The sequence below is a fragment of the Tiliqua scincoides genome, chromosome 1 (genome assembly GCF_035046505.1).
Source record: "Tiliqua scincoides isolate rTilSci1 chromosome 1, rTilSci1.hap2, whole genome shotgun sequence".
In the NCBI taxonomy this organism is placed as follows: Eukaryota; Metazoa; Chordata; class Lepidosauria; order Squamata; family Scincidae; genus Tiliqua; species Tiliqua scincoides.
The window spans coordinates 140,113,165-140,126,035 of record NC_089821.1 but is presented as its reverse complement, the minus strand read 5'-3'; the positions used below and the strand labels follow the sequence as shown (position 1 = coordinate 140,126,035).

The 12,871-nt window shown below is 42.2% G+C and overlaps 1 protein-coding gene across 1 annotated transcript in view; it reads left to right on the top strand.

The window, feature by feature from the left end:
* Window positions 1-12,871, top strand: part of WDPCP (WD repeat containing planar cell polarity effector) — a 137,648-nt gene that overhangs the window by 56,684 nt on the left and 68,093 nt on the right. The window contains exon 11 of the mRNA XM_066638046.1: window positions 1,470-1,593. Within this exon, the coding sequence (XP_066494143.1) occupies window positions 1,470-1,593 (124 nt within the window). The remainder of the gene's footprint in view (window positions 1-1,469; window positions 1,594-12,871) is intronic.

Here is a 12,871-nt window from a genome sequence, read left to right as displayed (position 1 = left end):
ACAGCAACCCTGTGAGAAAGGTGAAACTCAGAGATAGTGACTAGCAGAAGGTGACCCTGGAAACATTATGGCTGAGTGGGGATTTGAGCCTGGATCTTCCAGGTCTAAATTCAGCTTCCAAATCACTACACCGTCCTGGTTCTCGTATTGCCTGCCACCACCATTGCTCTTGTTTCAAAGAGTGGAAGAGGACTTTCTGGTGTATTTACTTCTAAAGCAAGTCTGTGCATCCCAGAGCTGTTCCACCCCACTTTCTCTCATTTGTCTGTTTGCTCTGTATTTGTCTAATGAAGCCCTCTTCTCCTCTAAGTCTCCACCGGTACTTGGTATAGCAGCAGCATTCTAGGTGCCAATAGCCACACAACCGCTGTAGGGCCCCACACAGCAAAGAGAAAATTAGCAGGAATGTTGCTAATAAGCACACTGTCCCACTGAACTCAGTAAAATTCTCAATAGACATGTATAGACATGTATAGGATTGCACTGTCATTCACTGTTCCTTTCATTGCAGAAAAAAGGGACTACGGAATGATTAAAACAGTAAGACAGAATTGTATACTGTCACCCACCACTTCCCTACACCAGGACAATCATTAACAAATGAAAGTTCTGTGCTAACATTGGGATAAAAATTCTGAAAGTTACTATGCACCTACCTTAAAAATGAAACAGCAATGGGTTAGCAGGAAGGGAGACATCATAGGAAAAAAGCAAGCAGGGTGAAATGTCTGGATGTTCAAGAATAAATGAATGAATAAGTAGTATCAATATGGAAGAGAATGACTAGTACAGAAGTACACTAAGATGCCATTGCACATGCAGATGTTTCAGAGTACAGATTTACAGTCTGTAAGTTTTCAGATTTACAGAGTGACTTTATTTAACCTAAACACATATCAGCAGTTCTCAAATGTTTTGGTCTCCGGAGCCCTTTATACTCCTAAAGGGAGTCTTGAGCAGCTCTGCTGGTGCATGTATAGAGTGCTGGGGAGTCCCAAAATGGTGCTCAGAGTGGTACAGTGCGAAGGAGATGGTAGCCGCTAATGGTGTTCTCATGGAGCCCCTGAAGTGGTCTCAGGGAGCTCCAGGGTTCCTAGGAACACACTGTGAGAAATGCTGGTCTATATCTTTGGAGCACTTTATCTCTAGTGATAGGCTGTGATTAGAAAGACAGCCCTGTGTGTGTAATAAGGATCTCTGGCTTTGTCCCCACTATGGAATTTTTCACACCTTTTTCCCACAGGGAAAAGCCCTGTGTACTGTTTTGGTACTTGGAATCAGCCCTGCCGCAAACTACTGCTTAGTAGGTTTGTTTTTTGTACCATCTGTCTCTTTCTTAGTTCATCTTCCCAACAATAAGTTCACATTACATCTGTGTTTGAACAACCTGACTGACTGCAAACAAGAGCAATTTCTTGTAAACGACGCAACTGCACTTGTCTCACATTTGCTGTGTTTGGACTTCACAGCACAGCTTCAGGCAAGCCTCGGAACCTTCTATGCACCAACCAGGCCTCTCTCTGAGACAACTGTTTTGGAATATAGGGACCCAATCAGCAGATATGCAAGAAGATTCTTCCATCATCTGCTCAGGTGAATAACTGCTTCAACTTTCATTGATTTAACATTAATTGCATATTTTAATCACTTTATGTTTTAATGGGGTTAATACATTTTCCTAAATGACCACCCTGGAAAAATATGTTCTTATTGTAATTGTTTAGCTAGTCCTTGCTTTTCAAAACATGCATTATATATAAATTGCTGATTTTAGATGTTCTGTTGCCAACGCATTTAAAGTGAGTCTCTTTCTTTTTCAGTTTGATAAAAAAAATGATTGTCATGGGTACATTATTTGGATTAACAATCAAAACTACAGAGTGGGGAGCCTGAATTTAATAAATGCTAAAAATACAAATTAGCAATATATGCCATTATATACCTTCTGGGAGGAAAAAAGGACATATTTTATTCTTTCCCTTACCCCCTTAGGTAGGTTTATGGGTAATCTAAGCTGTAATATTAATATAGTTATTTATTTATTTAAAAGATTTATATCTCATCTTTCCTATGCTGAAGCAAATGCTCAAGGTTTATAGTGCTTTTGTGATGCCAAGAAACACTTGAGAGTCCTTGGGTCAAATATTTTCTATATTTGAATACAGAAATCTGAAGGGAACAATTTTTCACTCATTAAAAATTACCAACTGATTAATGATTTATCTTTACGGAAGTATTCCTAAATCCTATACACCTGCGGTTTTCAAGCTCTCAGGCAGTTTGAAAACTGCAGTAAGTCCTTGCAGGGGAGGCAGCGGGGGTGGGGGGAAGGCTAAGGAGGGCTGCAGGAACTGAGATGCACTCCTAGTCCCTGTAGCAGTGTCCCTGGGGTATGGGGAGCCCTGCATGAGTGTCTGCAGGGCTCCCCAGGCTTCCAAAAGTAAAAGTGGAGCGATTGCACTCCACTTCCGGTTTTGCAGAGGTAGAGCGTGATCCTTCCACTTTCACGTTTAGAAGGTTGGGGAGCCCTGCAGACGCTTGCACAGGGTTCCCCGCACCCCAGGAAGGCTGCTGCAGGGACTGGTGAGTACACCCCAGTCCCTGCAGCCCCCTGAGTGACTCGATCCTGGGGATCACTTTGCTGCCTTTGTCCTTGCCCTTTATGGGGACAGAGGCCAGAGTCCTCAGGCAGCGCCCCAGTTTGAATACCACTGCTATACACACTTACTCATGAATGTTACATTAAACTCAATGAGACCTGCTTACTCCTGAGTAGACATGCATATGACTGAACTGTAAATTGTACTTTTCATATTTCCTACCACCAAAAATATATATATCCATATTTTACAATTTATTCAAAAAGTGCCTGCCTGCACACTTTCCCCCCCATCATGGACTAGTATTCCACAAGCAAGAAAGACCATGGTTTCAAAATTGAACCAGGAGTTTCAGAGTTCCAACTATGGAAGCCTTATAATAGGAGCTCTGATTTTTGTCAATGTATGTTTCTTAAAAGCATAATTATTTCTATTATATTTACCGTAGATACTCGCCTATAGTACGTGAAATTCTTGCCAAGTAATCAAGCTCAAATTATCACTTCGCCTTATCTCTGGGTCAATCAGAGGGCAAAGCCTTTCAACTCTGAAAAGTTTGGTTTCTCAAGACAGGCAGGTGCCAAGTTTCTCAAGCAGCAGGCAGCTCCTTAGAAGCAATTTGTTAACCTTTTATTCTCCTTCCTTCTGTTGCAGCCTGGTTCTGTTTTTTGAAACACCAGGATGGGAATCCTCCTTTCCATTTGAAGCAGGCTACAGTTCAATGTACTTCTACTTCTGAGTAAAACCAGTTGAGCACCAGTCCCAATGGCAAACTACCATAGATACTCGCCTATAGTACGTGAAATTCTTGCCAAGTAATCAAGCTCAAATTATCACTTTCCTTATCTCTGGGTCAATCAGAAGGCAAAGCCTTTCAACTCTGAAAAGTTTGGTTTCTTAAGACAGACAGTCCTGGGCAAGCAGGCAGGCACCAAGTTTCTCAAGCAGCAGGCAGCTCCTTTGAAGCAATTTGTTAACCTTTTATTCTCCTTCCTTCTGCTGCAGCCTGGTTCTGCTTTGCAAATGCTTGCAAAGCAGGCCTGTTTTTTGAAACACTAGGATGGGAATCCTCCTATCCATTTGAAGCAGGCTACAATTCAATGCACCCTTACTTAAGAATAATAACCATGGAAAGCAGTGGGGCTACTTCTCAGTAAAAAGGGTTGCAAATATATGCAGCTCCATCTCTCTGCTGTGAATTGAATTGCACACTCCCAGTTATGTGTTATGCATTGTATGTTGTACGTAGAGCTTCTGCCTTAACACACCAGACACCTTAAAGGTGGATTTGATTCATGGTTCTCCTACAGTGGTTCCCAACCTTTTTCACTTGCATATCCCTTGGCAGCCCATTTCCATAAATTGTACCCCTCATATTAGCAAAATGTTTGTAATTAATAATACAAGGCTTCATCTCCTCTGTATGAAAGCCCAGACTTCATGTATTTATCACAGTGTTTTTTCTCTTCATCTGTTTGAAGAACAGAAGACTCTGCCTTTGCACTGTTTTGCACCAGAAGTGTGCTGAGAAATTCTGGGTGATTGATCACTTTCCATATTATGTTTCATCTTTTTTACTGTGCTGTTTTCAATCACTGGTTCACAGATGAATTGATGACCAAGAACTAGCTTTCACAGCCAACTAGCTACCTCCCTTCCTGCCTTGCTGGTCCTTGCAAGGCATTCCTGTCTTGCAAGGCATTCTGGAGCACGGCTTGCCTTTTTGTGCCATTATTCCATTCTTTTTCAGGTACCCCTAAAGGTCCTGTTGAGTGTCCCTGGGAGTACATGAATACCAGGTTGGGAACCACTGTTTTACTGGTATGTTGTTTACAGTGTACTTGCTCTGATAGTGCTTACAAAAAAGTCATGAAGACCAGAATTTAAAAAGAATAAAAATGTATCTTATGATCTTTTACTATGTTTTTAATAAATTAGAGACTACAGTTCTTAGGTAACAATTAGTGGTGGGTTATTTTTCAGGATCTGGCCTCGAGTAAAATCAGACAAAACTATAGTCAGACCCCCCCCCCCAAGTTTAACCCCTGACTTATCTGAGGGTCATAGAAAATTCCATGATTATTGGCTCAAAACCTGCTCTCAACTTATCTGTGGGATCGACTTATGGTCGAGTGTCTGCGGTGCTTTATGCAATGCAGTATAACTAGTTAATGACAACTTAGATCTTAAAAGCAAGTGGTTCTATTAAAACAGACGAAATGGTTTTCTAATTATGTGCCTTGTACTGTACTATTCTGTGCATATCCCTCCAAAAAGGAACATGTTGTAGACCCAGTCAGACGTAAGCATAATAGGTATTCAACTTAAAGCTGGCCAGCCTGGCCATTTCCAGAATATTTAAGAAATGAACTAAAACTTCAGTGAATAAAAAGAAGTGTCAGCTGTACACTACCTGTTATCCTGGATTTTCTAGGACTTCTACCAATAGTGAGGGACGGCTCCATCTTAGACAAGACTTCTGTGCTTTCTTCAGCATCTTCATTCAAGCAATCACCCTGTAGAATGGTATTTGTTACCACTATGTGAAAAAATATGATTGTATGAATTAAGTTTTAGGAAAGTGTCCTGAACATTGTTTGGGGAGGGAGTGGCGGCATGGGAGACAGGGTAAAATATTTTAAATACATAAATATAAAATAATGATATCATTTGTTTCTGATTGTGTTACTGTGCACATAGCAATACTTACCTAAATTATGCCTTAAACCTGTTACATGAGTTGTCTCAGGTGTTAGCACAGAATTTAACTTTCAGGAAAAAGATTTAGCAGCACCATTTTGAAAGCTGTTAACAAGCATCCTCTGCTAAATATATATCAGGTTAGTTTGGTTCCTGGCCTTGAAGCTGATCAAAAGATATTCATGCTGTACCCACAAAGATGAATTTCAGTCACTATGATCCAAGCACCTCATGAAAAGCCTGCCCAGACTATGATTATTGACCTGCTTTTCAAAATAAGCAATGGGGTTGCCATGACTTAACCAGATTTTAATTTTTCAGTCAAAAAGGTTAAATGTTGCACCCAGTGAAATGTTAGATCGTTTTTCTTTTGGCAATAGTGCTAATGACTTTTTGTATTTAATCTAGTTCCACTGCAGATTTTAATTTCACACAAGTTCTTTGATGTCCCACCAGTAGCTGTGAGGTTTAATTCTCTCATGCAGATCACATGTAAGCACAATTAGGCAAAATATCAAGAAATGAAAAACAAACAAAACCATGTAATTCCCAAATAAGAAAATATTGAGGCACATCACTGATAGAAATGTTTGTGTCCTCAAAGGAAAAGTAGTTGTGTTGCATAGGATTTGAAGACGAAGGAGTAGTCACCTATCATTTCTGCATCCAGTTCCCAGCTTATATAAAAGAGCCTTTGCTGCTCTGTATGAACAGTGCATGTATAGTCTGCCTGGTGAAGAAGGGAAAAAGCAACATATCTTGGTTGCTCTCTTTACTTGCTGGCTTGTTTGCTCTTTCCTTCCAGGCTGAGCCAGAAGTATGACAGCGGGATGTGACTGCTAAGTGTTAAGGGAAAGGCAATTTGCACATGTTCAGAGATACATTCTGTTATTTGTGGTCCAGGACTGTGCTCTGGCATAGAAATTAGATTCCAAAGCTGAGCCTTGGACCAAATTACACATTGCTTAATTCTTGGTTTTGTGGAGCAAAACAGGAAAAAACCTCAAAATTGTAACCTATGTATCGCCTGTAACCTGTGTATTGCCCGATTCCAATTTATGTATGAAAAACCAGTTGAGAGATTGCAGGATTGGAAATGTGAGATGAGAATAATTAACTAGACCTGATGAAAGCTTATGCTGCAGTAAGACTAAGGGCACAATCCTAACTGTGCCCTAGGTCTGTGTTGGCCCAGGAGGGTCAGAAAAGGGGCTGTAATGCAAGTTTGTGCCTCCTCAGGAGTTGCCTGGGCCAGTGCAGGGACATGCGCCGGCCCACAGAGGCTGCATTCAGCCTCCACACCGACTGTGGAGGGTTGTGTCGGCCGAGCTCACAGGGAGGAGGGAGGTTTTCCAGGGTGGGAGGAGGGCGATCCCGGGGGTGGGCGGGCAGGTGGGGAGCAAGAGGCGGGGCTAGGACCTGGCTGTTATGCTGGATCCCAACCCTGTTCCCTGAGCAGCACGGAGCCACAAGTCGCTCCAGACTTGTGCCATCTCCTGAGGTGGTGCAAGTCCGAGGAGACCTATTGGGGCCATGGTGGCTTAACTCGAGGGTAAGGGGAAGAGTTTCCCCTTGCCTCCGGCTGAGTCACTTCTGGTCCCAATCTTGCACTGGATACAGCACAGGTCTCCTGGCCTGCCTGTTCTCGCGCAAGATAGGATTGCGCTGTAACAGTCTTTAAGGTGCCACAAGACTCTTATTTTACCTAGACTGTTACCTGTATGCATATATTCATTGCAGGCAAGTGAAACCTTTGACCCAACAAAGTTATACCCAGTGGTGCAGCGTAAACTTTAAAATGCAGGAGCTCATCATGCAATGCCCCCATAGCACACCCAATCATGACTATAATTAAAAAAAACTTTCAGCTTTAGATACCTTCATTGGTGTCGTCTTCTTCCGTTCAGTTCTATTTTAAAATTATTTATCATTTAAGGATTTAGCTCATGTCACCCCCAGCTTTAGAGATGGTTGCAGTTGTTTTAAAACAAATGTATATTAAAACTGAAATAAAGCATGACCCAAATAAATATAAAAAGTATATTAGAGTGCTAGCCTATACATGTTTACCTGTAAATACATTCCAGTATGTTCATTTACTCCCAAGTAATTTGCCTAGAATTGTAAGCTTAATGTGATATGAGCTACATACTGTATCCTAAACAACATTTGGGACAGATGATGGCCTCGACATTAATGTGTGCCCCTAGACAAATTTCTCCATTTACTTCATGCTGAGCCTGCTGCTCCTCAGGTAAGGTCCTTTGAAAAATGTTTCAAAGGTAGTATGTGAGCACTTCTGCTGATAATATCATTCCTGGTGTAGGAGTCTGCTCTCCTCTGCTCCAGAGTTCTGCTCCCACTTGACCCTTGGTTGTACAAAAGACTTTAGGAGCACAAGCACTAGAAATGAATATTCTCCCCAGGTCTAAGGAAAAAACTAGGCCCACATTCAGAAGGAATGTACATTAATCTCCTAACTTCAGCTATTAAATGTGCATCTACTGCAGTTTTTAAATTGCTGCGATATCGTATCTACACAATAGGGATTTATAGCAGAAGCAACAACTCATCCTTAACCATAGTTGCCTCTGCTATAGTGCTTTCTTTTGGTGTGTAGACATGCTGATATGTTTGCTCAATAAAATGTAGCTTTCAAGACATACTGTTAAGTTTACATGATCACCAGAGTGAGAGGGCTAAAGCTGGAACAGAAGAAAAGCTGAAGAGAATTAATGTAATAAAAGCTGGGATTTAGCAGACAGGGTTGAGCAGAATAAGTGTGAAACAACAGGTGTCATCAACTCTTATCAGCATTTTTAATTAACATCTGTTTTCAGCCCGGAGTAGTTTGGAAGAGTATGCTGGAGTGTGCCTGTATAAGGAGATAAAGGTAGGCTGTTGAGAAGTTCCTAAACAGTAAGAGGTTGGGGAAACTAAGGTAGGGAGGGGTTGTGTGTAGTGGGGGGGGGGTGTTGGTACAAACCTGAAGGAAAGCCATTATAGCAAAATTGCAAGGTAGGACGATATTGCTATGGCAACAAAATATTTTCTCTTAGAAGGAAATGAAAATGATAAGGAAATTCAGAGTGTGGGAAATTCAAAGGGAAAGAAGATTCTAATAAAAAGAATGTACGGGGAACACTTGAAAAGCAGTTACAGCTTTGCTATTCGAATTATTCAATTAAAATTGTAATGCTATGTACCTCTTCAGTTTCTTTCATTAAAAGTCTCAGAGAGCCTTGCACACATTAAAAGAGCCAAGTTACATGACATTCCTGTGAAAATGAAAAGTACCTCTCATCCTTTCCAGCAATATAAAAGGAAAGTGAGGAAAGGAAAGTCACATTTCAGTTTTATGTGACTTAGGGCGCAATCCTAACCCCTTGTGCCAGTGCTTTCCAGCACTGGCATAGCGGTGCCAATGGACGTGTGTTGCATCCTGCAGTTGGGTGTCACTCACAGAGGCCTCCTCAGAGTAAGGGAATGTTTGTTCCCTTACCTCAGAGCTGCATTGCCCTTATGTCAGTGCTGGATTGTCAGAACCCTTAGGGCTAGCATACACCAAATGGACGCTACAGAAGGTCATATTATGCTGCTCTGGCATTCAGCAAGCTGTTCATATGTAGCAATAGAGAAGATAAATACAAAAGATGTTATCCAGAAAAAAACACCCCTTAATTTATATGGTAAGTCAACGTTTCATATGATCTGACCAGGTAAGAAATGGAAATAGAATTAGAATGTGTACAAGAAACCAGTTTTAATGCCTAAAGCCCTATGTGTATCCAGGGCTATAGCCTGCAAAGGGGGTCCTGCTAAGGACCTTCCTCCACAGGGATATTCCAAGTCCCTTCTCTAAATGTTCATCTTTCATTAAAGAAAAAGAAGACATTTCTAGCCCTCTTATTTATAGAGATGTAAGGAAAAGACAAAAGAAAAATGTGATCTGGGAATGGAATATGAGAGCATCCCTTTGTCATGGTCACAGGGCTGGGCCCATTCATGAGCCAGCTGAAACTGCCACCTCTGGCCACATTTTGTTGGAGGACACTTATCTCTGTCTACTTGCCTCCACTGCTCCTTCTCCTCCTTGCATTCTCTGAATTGGAAAATGCATAGAAGGACAAAAATGAAGAGAAACTGTGGAAGGTAGGTGATGGCTGAACTGAACATTAGAGAATGGGAGGGGCAGAGGACACCTCATAATGCAAGGGGGCAGTATTTGCATGTCACATTGAAGGTCTTGAGTCATTCCTACAGAGACAGATAGCTAACTACCTGGTAAAGTTTAGGCTTATTGCTGCTCTTAACCTTTGCAGGATTGTGGGAAAGGGAGCTATAAGAATGGCCTGCCTTTGGAGGATTATTAATTAGGGAGGATAACTGATGGGCCAGGGATTGGGGGAAGTGTAACTCAGTGGCAAAGCACATGCTTTGCATACAGAAGGTCCCATGTTGAATGCCAGGCAACTCTAGGAAACTCTGAAGAGCTACTGCTAGTCAGTGTAGATGGTGCTGAGCTAGATGTCCCAATGGTCTGACTCGGTATAAAGCAACTTCTCGCATGCCTGATGGCTTTGCAGATATTCCTATTTTCATGTCTAGTGGCCCTGTTGATGTCTGGAACAGAGACATGGTCCAAGTTGTTCATACAATTGCTCCTGTATGTTCTTTCTCCCATGTTGAATCCTGGGCAGTTCTTGTTTTTTTTTTGAGAACTGCAGATAATGAACCCTGGGTATAGTGGTGTACCCAGTGAGGCAGAGGGTGCAAATGCCCCAGTCGCGAGGAATTTAGGCACCCAGGGGTGGCAGGCAGGCTTCAAATTGCTTCTCCCTGCCCCCTTGCTGCTTTGTAGGCACTGTGAGTGAGTAGGGAAAAAGATTTGAAGCTGCAGCAGCTTTTTTCTTCCCCCTTCTCCCTCCAGCAGTATTTGGTTAATAGATCTACTGGTGTTTGAGGTAGAGATTCAACCACCTCTGGATGAGATAGCACTCCTCTTGAAGGATCCAATTCACAGCTTGAGGGTGCTTGTGGTTTTGGCATTGTCCCTTAGACAAGTGTGTCAGCTTCACTATTCCTAGACTTAGCCTTGGTCATTCATACCACAATCACATCTTGGTTACATTAGTTTGTTGGATCCCTCCCCGGCACCCATCAGTACAGCAGCACTGAAATGGCAGCCGCTGTATGTTCTGGGCCAGGGAAGATGCTGAAGGTCTCTTTGGAACAAGGAAACTTGGTGCAAGGGAACTTAGCACTGCTTCCCTTCCCCTGTGTCAAGCACGGCTGGCCCCAGTGAATTTACTCAGATCTGCCCTTGAGCTGGCGCAGAACCAAGGAGGCCCGTGACAGGTTCCACAGCTCAGGAAGCAGCCTCTGCCGCCGTCCTCACCCCCTCCTGGGCCTGATCCACCCACCAGCCCGCCCTCCTTTTTCCCCATTCCACGCCCTCCCCACCCTTCCCCTGACCTGAAAGCCTTCCCACCAAATGGCAGGGAAATTTACTGCCCGGCACTCCAGCAATATGTCCTTCCAGTGCTGAGGTCCCGCACCTACTGGTAGTAGTCTCTTCGCAAGTGCATTGGGGTCACCTTCAGTTTTGGAATGTCTTACAGCACTTTTATAGCATCCAGCATCAGTGGTGGTGCTGCAGCACCGGCACTGAGCGGCACTGGATTGGGCTGCCCATGTTTTTTCTATTTGTATTGATATATACGGTCAGTTCTTGCTATCTGCAAATTTGCTTATCCACGAGGAGCAGAATTACCACCTACCTCCCATTATCTGCGAATCCGTTTTCATTATCCATTAATACTGTGTAGGTGCACTTGGGACGGGGAGCTCAGCAGAGCTATGAGTAGGCAGGCAAGGGTGAGAGGGGTTGTGGAAGAAGGAGGAGAAGAGGCAGTGACCTTCTCATGCGCAAAAGGCAGCGTCAATGCCTTACAGGGTGGAGAGGAAGAGAGACCCCTATATAGTGTATGGCCAACAGGAGAGGGGGTTGCAGTAGTTGTGTCTGGCCAATTATACTCCTTGTTTTTTTTAGAAAGTTGTCTGGTTTAAGTCAATTTTCTGCATCAAATAGGCATTGGTACTGGCCTGTGAAGAATTGTCAGACACATTTGTGTCTGCTTCCAGACTTGCCCCACCATTTTGGGCACCATCTCAGGGGACTCCAGATGAACCTTCAGTATCCTGCCGATGAGGCAGGGCAGAGATGGTAGAGTCCCTGGAAGGCTATCTAAAGGCTTTTGGGGCTGTGGCAAGCCCAGGGAAGGAGCCAAGAGACAGGTGGAGGAGGAGGACAGGTGAAGTAACCCACACCCCACTGCTGAACTCTGAAGTCTCGTTGTTGGGTGAGTCAAGGGATAGCCAGATGGCAGATGACACTGAGGAGGTAGCATCAGACATTGGAGAAGTTGATGAGCCCTCGCTATCACTCACCCCGTAGATTTCAAGTTAAGATTCAGGTTCATAGAGTGTATGGTGAAGAGGGTCCCCAGGTACCTAACCCCAGTTTCCTCATAGGCTCAGTGATTCAGTATCCCATTAAATGATTCAGGATATCATTAATTTGGTATCCACTAAGTTCTCCAGGAACTTAACCCTAGCGGCTAAAAAGTACTGACTGTGCAATAAATTATTGCATAATTTACCACTTTAACCCATTTTTGCCTGGCCCACAGCTGTACACATTTGGTCCCTTTTGAGTATATACAATATTGGGCAGAAATGACTTTAAAAAATGAAGATTTTCCATGTACCAAGTAAATGGAAGCATTGGTTACTGCTGATCCTCCTTTTTAAATCTGCTATAGGCCTCTTTTTCTATACCTAAAGATAATTCAAGCAGCCCATTTTCATCAACTTCTTGCCCTCTTACATTTCTTCTACATGGAATTGATCCTCCATTGTAATCAATAAGTCCTTTTAGTTTTAAACCATTCTTCTCATTTTAGTTTTCTTTGGTTTAAAAAGTAAAATATTACACTGTGTAGATAAGGGAGCATTGTTATTCATTTTGTAAAACCGTGTCTATTGTTTCTGTTCCAAAAACTGCTGATAGGAGAATTTATGAGGAAATTGTTTCGTATGAATAATTAATAATATTGTGCTTAAGAAATGGGCAAAATGCCTAGAAAATGAATGAAAGAGTAAACTATTAAATTGAAATATTAAATGAAATAACTGAATTAAAAGTGATCACATAAACCCTGAAGTAAATGTTTGGTCGCTGTAGCTGATTTAACGTATTTTCATCATCCGTTCATATGCTTAAATACAATTGCTTGATGTTAAGTAAATGCTCGAACGATATTCCAAATACTTAAAGAAATTTACATATGCATTTCAGAATACTGAACAAATTAAAACTTCATTTCAGCTGCATTTGATTACATGCAAATTGTTTCCAATATTCATTACTTCCATTGTCTCTTAAATTCTCATTTGCATATCACACATCATCCTTCACTGGACTTCTTGATGAGGCACGTTCTAAGACTTCTTCATTTATAAGGAAAGGTTTATAAATTAAATTGTGGCACAGCCCTTCTGTTACAGAT